Source organism: Rattus norvegicus, chromosome 3, assembly GCF_021556685.1.
Source record: "Rattus norvegicus strain SHRSP/BbbUtx chromosome 3, alternate assembly SHRSP_T2T, whole genome shotgun sequence".
In the NCBI taxonomy this organism is placed as follows: Eukaryota; Metazoa; Chordata; class Mammalia; order Rodentia; family Muridae; genus Rattus; species Rattus norvegicus.
Genome location: NC_141536.1, coordinates 76,077,630 through 76,096,603, shown reverse-complemented (window position 1 = coordinate 76,096,603; position 18,974 = coordinate 76,077,630). Strand labels below are relative to the sequence as shown.

Here is an 18,974-nt window from a genome sequence, read left to right as displayed (position 1 = left end):
CCAGGAGCTAGGGTTATAGGTAGCAGTGAGCCATCTAATGTTGGTGCTTGGACCTGAACTATGACCCTCGGGAAGAGAAGCAACAGCTTTCTGTTGGATTGTTTTATGTCAACTTGACACAAATTAAAATCACTTAAGAAGGAACCTTGATTGAGAAGATGCCTCTAAAAGAGTGGGTCATGGGGAAGCCTTAGGGCATTTTCTTAATTGGTGATTGAAAGGGAAAGGCACAGCCCATTGTGGGCTGGTTGTCTTGGATTCTATAAGAAAGCAGGCTGAGAAAGCCAGGGGAAGCAAGCCATAAGTAACACCCCTTCGTGGTCTCTGCGTCAGCCCCTGCCTCCAGTTTCCTGTTGTGTTTAAGTTCCTGTCCTGACTTCCTTTGATGATGAACAGTAAAGTGTAAGCTGAATAAACCCTTTCCTCCCCAAGTTGCTCTTGGTCATGGTGTTTCATCATACCAATAGTAACCCTAACTAAGACAAGGTCCTAACAACATCTTGCCAGCCCCAGAAACAGATCCTATCACTACAGGAAAGGACATCCTTCCTTTCAGAGAAAATAAAGCCTTTTTATCAGCAATAAAGTTAAGAGTCAGGAAATTTGTCTTTGTAGCTCATTTTGTTTTTTTTTAGGCAATGACTCTCTACATAGATCTGGATGTTCTGGAACTCACTATGTAGACCAGGTTGGCCTTGAACTCATAAGGACCTGCCTGTCTCTGACTCTTTCTTTTTTCTTTTTTTCGGAGCTGGGGACCGAACCCAGGGCCTTGCGCTTGCTAGGCAAACGGTCTACCACTGAGCTAAATCCCCAACCCCCTGTCTCTGACTCTTGAGTGCTGGTATTAAAGGCCTGACTGGTATACAATCTTCTGCTTCATGTTTTTGTTGCTGTTGTTGTTGCTGCTGTTGTTGTTGTTATTGTTTTGAGACGGGTCTCACTCTGAAGCTCTGGCTAGTGAACAAAGGCCTGAGTTCAGAGAAACTCTGTCTTGATAAACAAAAGCAAACAAAAGACTGTATACCAAGAGCTCACGGATAGGACTGATTATATCACAAAAGAGACTCCGAAGGCTGAAACTGGAGCTTGGTGACAGAGCCCTAGTGAACAAAAGCCTGGAAAACAGACATAAGTATTTGTAAGTTTTGGCCTCTGGTAAGCTATCTTCAGATTCCTAAATACAGAAGCATTCTAGTTTATGCTTTGTGAGTTAACAGATGTAGACCCTGTCTTTTCTTTTATGTCAGCATGAAAAACTAAATTCTTCAGACTAGAGAGTTGGCTCCATTGGTTAAATGTTCACTGTGCAAACGTGAGGATTTGAGTCAGAGTCCCTGTGTTCAGATACAGGCTATTTAATCTACTTAATTTAATTTATGTGTATGTGTCTAAAGGCTGGGAGTGAACCTGTAAAAAACAGTACTGGGAGGTGAACAGAAAAGTATCTCTATGGCCATCTGGCCAGCCAAACTTGCCAAATTTGGGGCCTGTAGGCCCCAGTGAGAGACAGCCTTGTAATAAAGTAAGATAAAACAGCAGGAACAGGCACACACACACACACACACACACACACACACACACACACACACACGTCCTATTACCAATGTGATGAATGTTTTCCTTGATGACCTCACATTCTATCGGCCATCTTGGAGCCTGCAGCGGCCCTTTGTTAGAGAAGCATGAGAAGAGCTCTCGGGGTTCTCGAAGGCGTGGGTTTACCGTATCCAGCTCATCGTAAAGAAGCTGCCTGCTCCTAAGGAGTGGTGAGCTCAGCATAAGTGAGTCTGCAGGGAGGAAGAGGAAGTACATGAGCAGCCTTCTCTTTCTGGCTGTTCTCTTATGATCATCTTAGACACTGCTAAGACATCGGCAGTCTGGTGTAGGTTTATTACCTGCTCCTAGAAGCCAGAGGCAGGCAGATTTCTGTGAGTTCAAGGCCAGCATGGTCTATACAGAGGTTTCCAGGCTAGGTCAGAACACCAATAAAAAATAGACTGTTTAAGATAACAAATAAAAATTATAAACTATTAAGTCAAAATTCTACATAGTCTAGATTTTGTTTTTGTTTTGTTTGGAGTTTTCAAAACAGGGTTTCTCAGTATAGCTTTGGCTGTCATAGAACTCACTTTGTAGACCAGGCTGGCCTTGAACTCACATAGATCTGCCCGCCTTTACCTCCTGAGTGATGGAATTAAAGGCATGAGGCACCACCATCTACCTTCACATAAATTTTTAAAATTCAAGTTAATAGGTCCAAGATCTTGCAACAGTAAGGACTTTCAATTCTCCTGTCAATATTATGGGGGAAAGCACAACAAAGAAACAAACAAACAAACAACAACCAAAAAACCATTTTAGTAGCTGTGGTAGAAGAAGCACACAGACCTAAATTCAATCTCCAGAACTCAGGCAAAAATGCTGGGCTCGGTGACACACGCTCGTGGACATCATTTTTGAGAATGGCACCCAGTGTTGTCCTGTAGCGCGCGCGCACACACACACACACACACATGGCAGATAGACAGAAAAAAACAGAAAGAGGGGAAGAAAGGGAAAAATAAGATGACAATAAAATCCTCAAGTGCTGAGGAGACGGCTCAGCTGGTAAACTGTTTGTCAGGCAAGGACAAGGGGAGGAGTTCCGAGGCCAGAACCCACATAAAAACGCACAAGGGTGCCCATCTGTAACCCCAGGGTGGGTCAGAAAGAAGGGACCCCTGAAGCTCACTGGCCAGGCTCTGTGGCCAAATCAGTGAATTCTAGGTTCAGGAAGAGAGATCTTGTCTGAAAAAACAAGGTTGAGAGGCATTTCACACAATAACCAAAGACATACAGTATTGACATCAGGCCTTTGAATGTGTATGTACACATCCCAAAACACATACACGAACACAACCATGCAAACACACGCATTAACAACAAAACTTATGGTGCAGCGATTGACAGATTGAATTTCCGAGTTATACTTATCTGAAGCTTGATACCTTTGTTTACAGCATCTATCTGAGCATGCCCAGTTGAAGTTAAACAGTTAGGCCCTAGGAAGAAAGAAGGGAGAACCATTTGCTTATTTTATTTATTTATTTATTTATTTATTTATTTATTTATTTATTTATTTATTTATTTATTTATTTATTTTTGTCCACTGTCTCCCATCTCTTTGTCCTTTTCACCCCCACACCAGGCCCCTAATTTTCTTTATAAGTTTTTACCCAGTAATTAATGGCTGAGACAATAAACATTTGAAAAGATGGCAAAGTTACTTTAAAAGAAAGCCAGAGGCTGGAGGGATGGCTCGGGAGTTAAGAGTGCTTGCTGCTCTTATAGTGGACTGGGATTCAGTTTCAAGCACCAATCAGAAGGGGGTAGCTCACAGCCTCCTGTAACTCCAGCTCTAGGGGATCCCCAAGCCTGGTCTCCAGGGCACTCACAACACACATACAGACACAGATAGACAGACAGACACACACACACAGACACACACACAGAAACACACACACACAGACAGACACACACACACAGACACACACACAAATTAAAAATAATAAAAATAAGATGTTGTTGGGCATAGTGGGGGAAGGTTTGGGAGGCAGAGGCGGGCTGATCTCTATGAATATGAGACCAGCCTGGTCTACACAGTGAGTTTCAGGCCAGCCAGAGCTAGTGAGAGGCTATCTTAAAAAAATGCATATGCACATATACAGCCTGTGAATTTGTTACCTGCATTCTTATAAAAAGTAACTTTTGACCCTCATCAAAGAAGCTTTTCTTTTCTTTCCTAAGATTTATTTATTTATATGAATACACTGTCACTTTTCTTCAGACACACCAGAAGAGGGCATCAGATCTCATTACAGGTGGCTGTGAGCCACCATGTGGTTGCTGGGAATTGAACTCAGGACCTCTGGAAGAGCAGTCAGTGCTCTTAACCACTGAGCCATCTCTCCATCCTCATGGCAATATGTCCTTTCTTTCTTTCTTTCTTTCTTTCTTTCTTTCTTTCTTTCTTTCTTTCTTTCTTTCTTTCTTTCAGTATAACTTGTTTTACTTTTCCAAGGTTATTTTTCTTTCTGCCTTCATGAAATCACCTCTTTACAAGGGCTTTGGTGGAGGTCATGGTGCATCGCCAGCAGGTCTGAATCGTGGTGGGGGTGTTCGGTCCTTCTGGGCCTCACGAGATCGATTCCTGGTGACCGTGCTATGAATGGCACAGCTCACGCAGTAGTGCAGCTTGACATAGAGCTTGGGAAGCACATATGCGTTGAAGACCCTTGCTTCAGATGTGTCCCTGACTGCAGTGGCTTCTACAATGTTCCGAATGACAAACTTCTTAATGGCCTTATCCTTGGGCACGCATCAGGCGCAGTTGGTGCAGTGAATTGGCTGCACATGGTCTTGGCCCTTTCTGGCACGACCGTTTTTCTCCTTTTTCGGTCATATTGAAGCCAAGACTCCCACAATATGTTCTAATCTCTGGCTCCTACTCATTCTCTGTTTTCAGCTGTGTCTAGCTTGTTCTCTCTTCAACCTGTCTCGGTAAACCTCTCCTGGTAAAACTGCCTCTCTCTTCCCCACTATACCTTTAATAGCTCCCCATACTTTTCTGTTGTGAAAGTTGGGCATTTCCTATTGTAAGGTTTGAATTGAACCTTTTCTAGGACCTTTTGAATGGGACTCATGAAGGCGGTGATCGATGCAAAAGCAAGAGTTTAATCATTCCGATATGTCGGGGTCATCCCACTTCAAGGTGGGGACGACCCTGAGCAGACTCTAACAGGGAGTTATGTACTAATTGGGGCAGAATTCAAACAATGGTAGCTAGGCAGGGTGCTACTGGTGGGGCAAAGTGACCTTTAAGCTGACTCATGGTCAGTTCTGGACTTTCCAGGGGGGTCCATTGGGAATCATAGGTAGTTTTGTTTGACAGTTTGGCTAATAGTTGTTCCAGGAACTAAACTAACTCTACTCCTACTGGAAGGGAGGGGTCTTTCTGTGCTCGGAAGTTTGTGTTGGAATTTTCCCACTGGCCTCAGACTGACCCAACTCTGGGTCTTTCACTATTCTGTCAAATCTTTCTCTGATTCGTCCCTTTGTCTTTCCCTCAATTAGACAGACACTTTCAAACATGGTTGCTTCTTTATACAAACTTTACCTTCGTTGTTTGGGATTAAAGGTGTATATTAAAGGCGTGCCTATATTCCAGACAGAAGGTGTGTGCCAAGGCTGGGCCACAGAACAACTAGAAACAGGCTTTTTTTGTTGTTGTTTTGTTTTTTTTTGTTTGGTTTTTTGTTTTTAGTAAATAACACAATATCGTGGTGTGATCAAATATCCTGCAACAAACTTGGAAGGGGGAAACGTCATGGGGTGCTACCCCTAGACAAAGAACTACAGGCATCTGAGGCAGAGAGGAAATTAGCCCCTTCTAGGAAAGAGCCCCCTAATTGGTTGTCTAATGCAAAGGGGCTATCTCTGGAACTGTATACCCAAAAACAGACAGACAAAAGAACTCAGGTTGTCTTTATACTGACGCATACCACAGTAATCAAAGAAAACAAGGCTATTAATTGACAGTGAGGGGAACACGGAGAAGATGGGGGAGGAGATGTGGGAGGGGCTGGAGGGAGGAAAAGGAAGGGCTAAAGTGATATAGTTATATTTTAATTATAAATGTATAACTTTTTTTGTTTAAGTTAGCTTAGCTTTTTGACTCCCTCTGCTCTTAAGCAAAGCATCTTGACCACATACACCACATACACTCAACGACAATTTAACATGAAAAACAATGTGTTCTCTTGTGAGGGTCTTGACAGATTTTTCAAAAACTGTGAGGGAGAAAGTCCAGAATGACAGAATCTTAATTTCAACCTATAGTCCAAGTGAATTTATAGCACACTTTTGGAGCTGGTGAGATGACTGAGAAGGTAAAAGTATTTGTTTGGTTCCCCAGTACATATATGGTAGAAGGAGAGAACCAGTCCCACAGATTTAACCTCTACATGCATGCTGTGTTTGTGGTATGTCTGGACACACACACATACACACACACACACAAATATAAAACACAAAAAATACCAAACAAACACCACCACACAAACGCCACCACACAAACAAACAAACAAACAAACAGAGAGCAGGAGCCCAAGTTGGTGGCTTAGCATCTCTGACATTACATCATGTTCTCTGAGGTTCCTGGAGTTTTCAAGGGAGGTTCTAGGTGGGGGTAGGAGGTTGGAGAGGAGGCCACTGGCTATTACTCACATAGAAACATCTCTTTTTCCAAGCTGTCCGAGATGAAATCATCTCTTTCTCCAAAAGAGCCATTTAACATATACCGAGGGCTGCTCCTCCAAACACGCTGATGGGTGGCTGAACTTGGTAAGCTGCTTTTCTGAGCTAAGAATAAGTGGTTTAGTTCAAGTTGCTTGTTGGTTGGTTCAGTACCTATGGTGCTGAGGTCAGTATTAAAATCCTGACCACTCAGACCATTACTTTTATTACCAGTGCCCATCACAGGCTTTTTTTTTTTGGTTCTTTTTTTCGGAGCTGGGGACCAAACCCAGGGCCTTGCGCTTCCTAGGCAAGCGCTCTACCACTGAGCTAAATCCCCAACCCCCATCACAGGCTTTTTATAATAACACATCCAATCTCTCAACATTCCAACATATGTGGAGGGAGAATAATTATTCCTATTGGACCAGAGAAGAAAGAGAGTAAAAGGTTAAGACCATTGTATAATGGAATAAAGGACTTGGAAGACAGAAAATCAGTGTCTCTAAGAGGTAGGAGAGCCAAACCTGGGCAGGTACCAGAGTGGGAGCAAAGTACTGTGGCAAAAGTCTTTTTGAATTTAGAGTACGGGTCTCACTATGCAACTTCAACTCTCCTGGAACTCACTATGTAGACCAGGCTCTCAAACTCAAAGAGATCCAAATGCTGGGATTAAAGGTATGCACCACACCCTGCTTCAAAAGCCTTTTTGCCCTAAGGATACTTATTGGATCTGACAAACTCAAGTTCTTTCTTCAACAAATTAGTAGTAAAGTAGAAATAGTTAATAATAATATGCAACAAAGTTGCTAGAATTACAATTAATATTCAGTTGGCCATTGTGGCTTGACGAAGGTAGCAGGATTGTGAGGCTGAAGCCAGTTAGACTACACGGCAAAGCTTTGCCTCAAAACACCAAGATTTGTAGATCTAGTTCAGTGGTAGAACACCCAGGTAATATGAACAAAGCCCTAGGCTAAGTACCCTAGAACTGCAAAAGTAAACAAGCAAAATAAAGCTATATATTGTGGTGAAGATTAACCTGAATTACCAATGAATCTGTCTCGAAAGATTAAAGAACAAAACAAAACAAAAAACAGAATAAAATTGGTGAGTGTTGTAGCTCACACCTTTAATCCCAGCACTAGGGAGTCAGAGACAGGCAGATCTCTGAATTTGAGGCCAACCTGGTCTATAAAGCAAGTTCCAGGACAGCCAAGGCTACACAGAGAAACCCTGTCTCAAAATAAATAAATAAAAATAAATAAATAAATAAATAAATAAATAAATAAATAAATAAATAAATAAATGAAATAACCCAGGACTAAACCAACCCAAACCAAACACAACAAACAAACAATCAAGCCCCTCAGCTGGATTCTTGGGGCTGACACAGTGGAAGGAGAGAACCAACTCCTAGAAATTGTTCTCTGACCACCACATATAAATAATGGTATGTGTGCACACACAGAAGTAATGTAATAAAAGTGAATTTCCTTCTTGTCTATTTGTAGCTGAGGGTGACTGTGAACTTTTGATCCTCCTGGTTCAGCCTCCAGTACTTACAAGCACTTACTTCCACCCCTAGCTTCAAAAGAATTAAAGTTTAAAAGGACAACCTGTAAGACTAGAGAGACGGATGAGCAGTTATGAACACTTTGCTTTTTCTGAGGACCCCACATTCAGTTCCCAGCACCCACATGGTGGTTTTTACTCAAATTCCAGGGACACATGACACACTTCTCTGGCCTCTAAAGGTACCAGATGTGTATACAGCACACATATAAAAACATGCAGGGTGTTGGCGTTCCTTCTAAGCTCCGTCCAACAGTTACCTGGCAACAGCCAAGTAGATTTGGCTGGCTTACTATAAAAGAGGCTGTTTGGCCCCTTCTCTCTCTCTTGCTCTCTCTGTCCCTTCTTTCTCCCTCACTATCTTCTCTCCCTGACCCCTTTCTCCCTCTCCTCCCTCCCCACCTCTCTCCATGTGTTCCTGGCCAGCCTGTCCCCCTTCCCTCAGTCTTTCTCTGTCTTTACTCCCTTCTCAACTCCCCTTTCCATGTCTCAAATAAACTGTACTATACTGGTTCTATGGCTGGTACTTCAGGGGGAGAGAATGCCTCAGCATGACCCCGCCGAGGCACCCCTCCCACCTCACCATACCTGGCTCTATAAAACATATCCTGGCCTTCTTTTTATTAAACACTACACAGGGGGACGCACCACGCTGGCTCATTTTATGTCAACTTGACACAAGCTGAAGAGAGGAGGGAACCTCAACTAAGAAGACGCCTCTGTAGGATCAGGCTCTAAGTAAGCCTGTAGGGCATTTTTTAAATTAATGATGGATGGAGGTTTATTTGGCTTACACTTTCCTATCATGGTTCATCATCAAAGAAAAGCAGGACAGGAGCTCAAGCAGGACAGGAGCTTGGAGGCAGAGCTGATGCAGAGGCTGTGGAGGAGAACGGCTTACTGCTTTGTTCCCTGTGGCTTGCTCAGCCTCCTTTCTTATAAACCTAGGACCAAGCAACTTGCTCTTTGCCCATGCTGTTCCCCTGCAGCAGTAGAAACCCTAACTAAGTGCACTGAGAGGCTCCCAGAGGCTTCTGTGATGATATCATCATATCACACATGTGTTAGAATGTGTTATGAAACCGCTCGGGAGGGATTAGCAGGTATGGTCTTGTTGGGAGAGGTGTAGCAATGTGGAGGAGTTTGGTTAGAAAAGACATATACCACCAGGTGGCGGAAGCCAAGCCTTTAATCCCAGCACTTGGGAGCAGAGGTAGATGAATTTCTATGAGTTCTAGGCCAGCCTTGTCTACAAAGTGAGTTCCAGGACAGCCGGGGCTACACAGAGGAATACTGTCTCAAAAAACAAAACAAAGCAAAACAAAGCAAAACTAGACAAAACAAAAACAACAAAAAACACACCCACAAAAAAAAAAGCCTTAAAATAAAAAAAAAAAACAAAAAGTTTTATTAAAGGACATTAAGTATTTAAGTAAATAAAGAAACACATCCAAGGGGTTGGGGATTTAGCTCAGTGGTAGAGTGCTTGCCTAGCAAACGCAAGGCCCTGGGTTCGGTCCCCAGCTCCAAAAAAAAAAAAAAAAAAAAAAAAAAAGAAACACATCCAAGAGCTTAGAAGGCAGATGTAGACCATGCTGGGATTAAAGGCATGTACAACCACGCCTGGCAAAAATTTACCATCTTCTAAAATTTGATTTAATCTATAGATTTAATCCAAGTACAGTAAGTTTTATTGTTTGTTTGCTGAGATGGGGTTTTAAACTACTGTAGAAGTCTGGCTGACTTGAACTTGCTGTGTAGCCCAGGAGGGCTTCAGCTTGCATGCATATTGCAAGTGTGTAGCTGCACATGCACATGTGTGCACATGCAAGTGGAAGCATGGGGTTGGTGTTGGGACTCAGCATCGATTGTTTGACCTTATGCACTGAGGTGGGAGTTCACAACTGAATGCCATGTGTGTAGTCTTGCTGGCCGGCTGGCCCTGGGAATCCTCTGTCTATGTCTCCCAGTGCTTCAATTACATGTGGGTCACTGGCCCACACTGCATTTAGGTTTCCGTGGATCCAAACTCCAGTCCTCACATTTAAGTAGCAAACATTTTAATCCCTTAGCAATATTGTCACCACCACCACTACCCCATCCCTACTTTTTGAAAGAGGATCTCATGGAGACCAGGCTGGTTTCAAACTTACTGTGTAACTGAGTATAACCCTGGTCCTCCTGAAACTGTTTCCCAAGTGCTGGTGCCATCGTGCCTCTGCTTATAAGATGCTGGTGCTCAAAACAGGGATTTCAACCATGCTAGGGAAACATCTACCAACCGAGCTCCAATATGTGTGTATATGCGCTCTCTCTCTCTCTCTCTCTCTCTCTCTCTCTCTCTCTCTCTCTCTCTCTCTCTGTGTGTGTGTGTGTGTGTGTGTGTGGTCTGTTTTTATTTATTTTTCCTGAGTCAGGGTCTCTCTGTGTAGTCCTGGCCATCATGGAGCTTGATCTGTAGACCAGGCTGGCCTCAAATTCATAGAGATCCACCAGCCTCTGCCTCCTGAGTGCTGGGATTAAAGGCCACCACCACCATCACCTTGACCCCCAATGTTTTTCATTTATCTTTTTTTTTAAAGATTTATTTATTTATTTGTTTATTTATTATATAGCATTCTGCTGGCATATATGCCTGAAGGCCAGAAGAGGGCATCAGATCCCACTACAGATGGTTGTGAGCCACCATGTGATTGCCGGAAATTGAACTCAGGACGTCTGGAAGGGCAGTCAGTGCTTTTAACCGCTGAGCCATCTCTCCAGCTCTCAATATGTTTTAAATTAAAATGTTGGGCAATGGATAGCTCAGCAGTTACAAGGACTTGCCTTTTTGAAGAGTTGTGTTTCTAAGAGCAACATTGGATAGTTCACAGCCAACTGTAACTCTAGCTCCGGGGGATCCCACACCCCCTTCTGGCCTCTGTGGGCACTTACACACGTGTGTGCACACACACCTGTATGCACACACACAATTCAAAGTTAAAAAATGAATCTTAAAAAAAAAGCAAAACATTTCTCCTAATAAACTACGACTCTGCTTTAAACGAAAAGGTGGTATGTGGTTCACAGTACATTCAAGATTCAAGACTGACCCTACCCAAAAAAATCAACAAGTAAGCAAGTAAGTAAATAAATAAATATATAAAAACAAAAGGTTTCAAAGTTCTGGGGATTGAATGTAGCTCTTGGGTAATGTTAGACAAGTGTTCTACCGCTGAGCTACAACCTCAGTTCCTAAAAAATTTTAACGTCACAAATTAATTTTAAAATCTACATAAAGCACTTGAGTGCAGCTTAGCAGAGTACTTGCATAGCATACTGTATTGAACAGAAGTTCTATGTCCAGAACCATAAGAAAAAGAGAAAAGAAAAAAAAGAAGAGAGAGAAGCAAAGACTCAAGAAAAGGTGAGACACTTTTGAAGAACAAGGTGACAGGAAATGACTGTTCAGACATCAAGACTATAACAGCTGTGCATAATGGCATAAGAGGCTAAGACAGGAGAGTGAGTTCCTTAACCAGCCTGGGCTACATAGTGAGACTCTTGTAAAAAAAAGAAAAAGAAAAGAAAAGAATCTACTTCAATGTCATAGAGCAATTCAGAGCATCAGTAGAAAACAAGTCCAATAAACTAAAGATCCTAGAAGAGACATTTGTACTTTTGCATTTAGTCTGTCCCTTGACAGAAGTAATGCAGGCCAATCCGGTAGGAAGTACTTTTTAACTAATCACCTAGAAACGTCATTCGAGTCTTATTCAAACAGTTCTTTCAGTAAATACAACTGATGCCGATGCCGGGAGAGAAGGAAGTGTTACCTTTGAAATATCCATAATACTGCAGGTGATGGTGCATAAAATCCTCATAGGGATCAGGAAGAGTCTGTGAAAGAAAAGCCATTCTCAAGCAGAACATTTCATTCAGACGACACTGAATTCTTAACAAAAAGCGCCAAACATGCTGCATAGGCTACGGTAACAAAACAAGCGAAATCCAAGCAAATATTGAATTACCCTATTTGGGGAATCATAATCTCGAACGGGTCTGGTGGCGAACACTAGTAATCCCAGCATCAGGGAAGCAGAGGTAGGAGGAGAACAGCAAGTTCAAGGATAGTTTGGGCAACAGTGAGCTCCAGGGGAACAGAGTGAGTTCCAGGCCAACCTGGGCTAAAGAGCCCATCTGGGCCGGGATGCCACCAAAGCGAACCTTTTGACCTTGGGTTGGGCTTCTGTGAAGTTATTGGAAAGGGAGTGTACCAACCTCTTGCTTTAGCTCTGTTTCCAACGCCGGGAACATGTTACTGCCGCATAGTGTGATGTAGGCAAGTCAGTAGCTCCGAACCCAGCTGCAATATCTGCCTAATTTCCAAACAGGTAGCGGATTACACAGAAGCTACACATCACCGTAGGAAAAAGTGAAAAGAAACCTAACCAACCACCACCTCCAACAAAGAACACCAAATCTGCAGGTCCTGCCCCTTCGCACCCACAACCACTCGGGGCCAACTCTTGCCAAGCCAGCCTTGGTTCCCAGCACGCACCTGAGGAGCGGCGGCGCTCTGCGTGTGCCCACGCCTGGTCCACTAGACTCACCAGGAGCCTCGCTGGCCCCATGCTTAGCTTACGCTGAGAACAGATGCCCAACACCAGGACGCCACAGAAAAGAGAAAGGAACCGGGTTGGGGGCACGCGCAGAGTCGCTTCAGAGCAGTTGAAAAGGAAAGGTCAGGGGTCGGAAGCAAAAGCCCTGGAAACGTTCAGTTCTGAGTGCCCTGCCTCGGAGTGTGGACCGCCAAGAGGAGAAAGCTCAAGCAAGGGCGGAGCAGACGTTTCCACCGGAGCCCTCGGGGTGACACCGTGCTCCCTAGGTTCTCTTTACTCCCCAGCTGGTCCGCAGGTCGGGAGGACGCGGCAGGAGCTCCCCCACTACACCTTCATTCTCACTCCTTCTGCAGAGGCCAGCCCGGGAGTCCTGTCTGCCCAAAGCTCCTCGCCCCACTGCCCTCCTCACTCCCTTCCGGCCTGGGATCCCCTGCTTGTCCCCAGCCAGCTAGAGCGCTCCTTCGCAGGCCCAGTCCCTCGGCTCACCTGCTGGAGCTTTCTGCGCGGACCTTGGGAGCCTAGCAACCGGGAGCCAGAAGCGGAAGGAGGGCAGGACCCCGCCCTCATCCGTGTGCTGCGAGCCCAGGGATGTCAGGCAACTTTTGTTTCACATACCAACGATTTAATCATTCAAACTTCATCTCAAACTTTACAGACTCAGTCTGAGAACAGACGATGACAGTGCCGGGAGCCTTCATTTTTCTAGTTTCTGTTGTAGGTAATTTACTTTGTTCAAGGGGCTGAAGCTTCCATTCCTTTGGGGGTTGGGGAAGGTTAGAGCTGTAGCAAGCAACTAAGCAAGCGTTATTAAAAAAAGAGATAGCAGATACGTTCAGAGAACATGAGGGCAGCCCTAGAGAGAAGGAATCAGGCTCATTCTAATTTACCTCATTTCCTCTTCCTCTGACAAACTTAATATCCTCCCCCGCCCTGCCCCCTTCTTGATTTGGTTTAAAATAAGTTATTCCTTTAAAAAAAAGTGTGAAAGAGGGAGGGGTAGCGAGGAAGAGGGAGGGAAGACAGAGACACAGAGAGACAGAGACAGAGAGAGGCAGGCACCAGGCTTCAGATCCCCAGGGAGCTATTTACCTGCAGGTGTGAGCTTTTTGAATTGCTAAGTGGGTGCTAGAAACGGATCTGCCAGGCCCCTGAAAGACCAGCAAGTGCTTTTAGCTCCTGAGCCGGCTCACCTTTATTCTTCATATTACTGTTCGAATGTGTAGGATTAGCGTGTGAACATGTGTAAATTAAACACTTTGTGGTGTCTGTTCTTTCCTTCCACCTTTGCAAGAGTTTCAGGAACTAACTCAAGTGCTAGGCAAACACAAACCTGTTAGGCTAGCTAGCCAACCTTTATTTTTGTAAAAATAAAAATATTTTAATATGTGTGCTTGTGAGTTCAGGTGCCCACTGAGGTCAGGTCTCCCTAGAATGGAGTTACAGGCAACCCGGATGTGGGTGCAGGAAACTAAACTGGATCATCTGGAAGAGATTTACAAGCTGAGCCCCACTGTTACTTTTTGAGACTTGTTCAAGGACTTGTGTTAGTCTTCATCAACAAAATGACCCACTGTCTAAAAAGTAAAGATGTGCTATTTAAAGGGCAAATCTCCTTAGGGCTTAAGAGATGGCTGAGGTAAAGAGCACTGGCTGTACTTCTGAGTTCAAATCCCAGCATCCACATGGTGGCTCACAACTACAGTCCTGTGGGATCCCTCTTCTGGTGTGCAGATGTACATGCAGACCAAATGGCAGCCTAGGACACGGCCTAGGACACGAAGGAGGCTGGTGCTCTCCAGCAACTCCTACCAGCCTAGAGAGCTGCCGATTAGTTAAGACAAGAGCTTTAATAGCTAGTTGATAATCTTTATTTGTAGAAATTTACTCTATGCAAATTACAAAACAATTTTATGTACAAAATGGGCATCCCAACATTAAAATCTAACACACTGTAATACAAGTAAAAAAAAAAAAATGGAACTGCATAGGAATATACTAGAGTAAAATCCCAAATGTTATCTTTGGTTAACTATTGTGATTATAATCTTAAGTACCCATTACTTTCCATAATCAGCTTGTATTACTTAATAAAAAGCTGTAAAGCACCTTTCCCCCACCCCATATTACATTGTTTCTAGGACTTAAGGAGACCAAATATCAGCTATATTATTAACAGGATACAAGCTCTAGAAAATGGCACCATCTTATCTGGAAATGCTTGTGTCTTCTTACATCCCCAAGTCAATACTTTCCTGATGTTCAAATGTCAGTGTATGCTCTGTACCAAGTCTGATTAGAACTAAGAATACACTAAGCCCTAGTTATACAACTGTGTGTAACATGCTTAGAAGAGCAAAGGGATAACCAATCAGAAGTATAAAAAGAGCTTTATTGGTGCATATATACAAATTTACAATGTCAGAAACTGGAGAAATACAAACAGCTTTAGGACACAATTTGTTTTTTTTCTTCAGTTTAAAGTGATCTTTCCTGATTGTGATACAATAGAAAGCACACAACAGTGAACTGCTCCTTAAACACTGGAATCTTATGGAGAATGCATCCACACACAGAAGGAAGGTGTATTTCTGAAGTGGCTAAGACAGTGAAGACAGTACAGACGTGGCTTATTATACTTATTGCCACACACTTAGGGGGAGTTCTCAAAACCAAGGATATAAACACCTGATGGCTGCTGCTCCTGCCTGTGCGTAAATACACCACCTGCTGCAAAGCAGTGTTCTAGGATTGCTGAGAACTGCTCAATGTGGCCACCAGCACAGATCTCAACACTTCAGGGCAGCAGACTTGAGGAGGTCAGAAAGAGATCCTGATGGTCAAGCAAGGTAGGATACTGAGCTGCCTTCTTAATTGCACTTGTTCTGGAGTAGAAGGTAGGGAGAGTGCCACACTAGGAACTAAACAAGTCTCTACTGGGCAGGAAAGCCCATCACTTTTGCCAGCAAGTCCTATACAGAGGTTTCATGCCCATGACTCACATGTTTGACTCATATCTAACATGCTAAGTTGCCAGTGTGAGAGTAAAGACAGCCAGGTCAAAGCAATTCCAATCACCTCATCTTCAGCATCAGAAAAACTACATTTCATAAATGGACAACTTTGTATGCCCATGCCCTTGCCCAGGAAATGTATATGTTTTTCCTTATATCGTTTACAGTTCATTGGACAACAGTTTAAATCTGTTTAAGACTGAACATAAAACAAAATTAAAACTAGGTGTTGGGAGCCATTTTCCTTCTCTTCAGCCTTGCTCGCCAATCCTCAGGAAGGGCTTCAAAATTAGCATTTCTTTCTGCCAGGCCACTGTGAAAACAATTTGCATGTTATTACTTCATTGGAAAGAAAGAGAACCAAACTTTTTTAGAAATAAAAACTCTATCTGAAACTGAAAATTGGATCTCACGTCCATTCAGGAAAACGTTTCAAGTTTCTCAGCCAAGCAGCGTGTGTATTCTCCATGAAGGGCTGTAACTTTAGGACTGTAACACCATGCGCCTCTGCCCACATCTGTGACAGCACTCCTTACCTCACCAGCTGCTGCTGTTTCCATTCCTCAATTCGCTTCTGTGCAGTCGATTCCCGGTCCTCTTCGCTGGAACTTGAATTATCTTCTTCATCTAACTCCCGCTGGATACTCTGCCATTTCTTTACCAAAGATGGCATTTTGGTTTTACTTTTCTTTGCCTACAACAAAGTGGTAGATTAGTGAAATGTAATAGGTGAACAAGGAAATAGACCCTTTACACTGGAGATTATGTTCTCCCCCTGAATCCAAGGAATAAAGATGATACTGGATGCATCCTGAAACCACTGAGAAGCAGCATGGAAGTGGCAGCAGGAATGTTAAGTGGTTTGTATGCAGGTGGTGTAGAACGCTGACTCCTGGTACGATATGGCTGGTGCTCTCTTAAACTCACAGTCGCTGTGTTGTGTACACAAGACTGAGCCTGCTCTGAAGGGGGCAGGAGTTCAGGGGGCCCCATTCTTCCCTGAGGATTTTCACAGTTAATAGTTGATGGAAGAAGGAAAGACATTAGTTTTGGTGGTAGAGTGCTCGTGCCCTTATAAACTATAAAACTCACTGTTGGTGTTGGGGACTTAGCTCAGTGGTAGAGCATTTGCTTAGCAAGCGCAAGGCCCTGGGTTCGGTCCTCAGCTCCGGAAAAAACAAAAAAACCAACTCACTGTTATAATATAGAAGCTGGGCATGGTAGTGCATGCCTTTAATCCTACTACTCAACAAACAGGAGGCAGATGTCTGAGTTCCAGGCTAACCCAGTTTAGAGTGAGGTCCAGGACAGCCAGCACCACTCAAAGAAACCCTGTCCTGAAAACAAGACATAAATGTAGAAAGCCATGTGTTTATGGTGGGGTTGGGGTACTGTTTTTTTTGGAGCTGGGCAAGCGCTCTACCGCTGAGCTAAATCCCCAACCCAGGGGTACTGTTAAACAAAAAGAATGTATTCAAGTTGGAGGAAAAAGGGGGTCTGTGGGAGAAGAAAAAAAAAAGTAGTGGGTATGTGTGAACATGTTTGAAACACATCATGTATTAATGCATGTATAAAGTTCATATAGAGGCTGAGGAGATGGCTCAGTGGTTAAGAGCACTTGCTGTTCTTGGCAGAGGAACGAGGTTTGGTTCTAAGCACCCACATTGGAGGTACACAACTCAAATCCCAGGGACTCCCATGTTCTCTCTGGCAGCTGCAAGAACCTGTGTATACACAGGCATATACATACACATAAACAGATGGAAATCAATAAACTAGTTCTTTTATCCATTACTTTCTTTACATTAATTTTTTAAAAAAAAAAAATTTATGAGTCCACTGTCACTGTCTTCAGACACACCAGGTAGCGGATTCCATTACAGATGGTTGTGAGCCACCATGTGGGATTTGAACTCAGGACCTCTGGAAGAGCAGTCAGTGCTCTTAACTACTGAGCCATCTCCAGCCCGTCACGTTATTTTTAAAGAAGTGCTTAAAAATGGTAATTGGGGGAGGACGGAGACACAACTCAGCAGTTACCACTGCTTGCTCTTCTGGATTGGACCTGACTGGAATCCACAAATGACCCACAGCAATCTCTAACCTCAGTTCTGGGGCCTGCTACTACCCTCTCTTCTGAGCTCCAGGGATAGCAGGCACACAAGTGGTACATGGATATAGATCTATGAAAACATACATGTAAAAGTCTTTATTTTCTAAAAGACGGTCTCACTATGCAGCTGTGGTTGGCCTGGAACTCACTCTGTAGACTGGGCTGGCCTCAAGTCCAGAGATCCACCCGTCTCTGCCTTCCAAGTGCTGGAATTAAAGGAGTGTGCTACCACTGCCTGGCAATTTACTTCTTATTTTGTTATTGAGTATCATCACCTTAAACTTCGTTTTTAATGGGAAGGCTCACCTTCTCTCTCTTCCCTTTTCTCGTCTTCTCTGGCGGCGGCCCTTTGGGAGCTGGTGGGGGTGGAGGCGGAGTGGATGTGGGTGGAGGAGGTGGAGGAGGAGGTGGCTCTACAACAGCAGGCGCTGCCACAGTTCCTCGTGCCTGAGCTGGCTGCAGCGATGGAGTGGTCACTCCGATTGGGACAGAACATTCGGCATAGCTCAGAATTGCAGGCGCTGCTGCTAGTCCAAGGTAATTTGACTGCAGGCTCATCCCTCTGGTCGGATGACCCATCCCTGCTGCTGCATGGCTAACTGATACTGCTTGGTGTGCCATCCCCACTGCTTGGTGACCTAACGCAGGAAACAAAAAAAATGAAACTATAAAAAGGATACACTACAACAAGACAGAAGGAAAAAGAAACTAGGAGTTAAGTCACAAAATTATTTCAATATACTTTTTCCCTTAAAAATGACATACTTGGGTTGGAGGATTTAGCTCAGTGGTAGAGCGCTTGCCTAGGAAGCGCAAGGCCCTGGGTTCGGTCCCCAGCTCCGGAAAAAAAAAAAAAAAGACATACTTGCTAGCACCAAAATATTAAAGTTTGTAGCTAGGTATGGTGGGCATGCCTTTCTTTTATTCAAGTACTTGAAATGAAGAGGCAGATAGATCTCTGTGAGTTTGAGGCCAGCCTGGTCTACAAAGCCAGTCCAGGACAGCCAGGGCTCTGTTACACAGAGAAAACTCTGTCTCAAAAAACAAAACAAGGGCTGGAGAGATGGCTCAGCGGTTAAGAGCACTGACTGCTCTTCCAGAGGTCCTGAGTTCAATTCCCAGCAACCACATGGTGGCTCACAACCATCTGTAATGGGATCTGAGTGTATTCATCTACATGAAATAAATAAATACATATTTTTAAAAAACAAAACAAAACAAACAAAAAATGATAAAACCTAAAACAGAAAAAAAAATCTTGCAAAAATAAGGATGCATGAGGGTTGGGGATTTAGCTCAGTGGTAGAGTGCTTGTCTAGCAAGCGCAAGGCCCTGGGTTTGGTCCCCAGCTCCGAAAAAAAGAAAAAAGAAAAAAGAAAAAAACAAACAAACAAACAA

The 18,974-nt window shown here is 43.7% G+C and overlaps 2 protein-coding genes and 1 pseudogene across 31 annotated transcripts in view; all 3 read right to left on the bottom strand.

Moving 5' to 3' along the window:
• The window catches only part of Agbl2 (AGBL carboxypeptidase 2), a 35,892-nt gene extending 22,173 nt beyond the window's left edge, over window positions 1–13,719 (bottom strand). For 5 of the 28 annotated variants that reach the window (XM_087653570.1, XM_087653573.1, XM_087653575.1 and 2 more), the window contains exons 1-5: window positions 12,939–13,332; window positions 12,112–12,209; window positions 6,268–6,402; window positions 2,991–3,044; window positions 1,605–1,790 (exon numbers count right to left, since the gene is read on the bottom strand). In XM_087653570.1, the coding sequence (XP_087509696.1) occupies window positions 1,605–1,790; window positions 2,991–3,044; window positions 6,268–6,337 (310 nt within the window). In that variant the 5' untranslated portion in view covers window positions 6,338–6,402; window positions 12,112–12,209; window positions 12,939–13,332. 28 annotated transcript variants of the gene reach the window in all.
• On the bottom strand, window positions 4,099–4,437 carry Rps26-ps9 (ribosomal protein S26, pseudogene 9; annotated as a pseudogene).
• Window positions 13,720–14,820: 1,101 nt separating the features above from the next.
• The window catches only part of Fnbp4 (formin binding protein 4), a 30,148-nt gene continuing 25,994 nt past the window's right edge, over window positions 14,821–18,974 (bottom strand). For 2 of the 3 annotated variants that reach the window (XR_015682887.1, XR_015682886.1), the window contains exons 16-18: window positions 17,883–18,214; window positions 16,000–16,157; window positions 14,821–15,776 (exon numbers count right to left, since the gene is read on the bottom strand). Coding sequence is in view for 1 of the 3 variants with exons in the window: in NM_001013159.3 (NP_001013177.3) it covers window positions 15,686–15,776; window positions 16,000–16,157; window positions 17,883–18,214 (581 nt within the window). In the remaining 2 variants the exon portion in view is untranslated. 3 annotated transcript variants of the gene reach the window in all.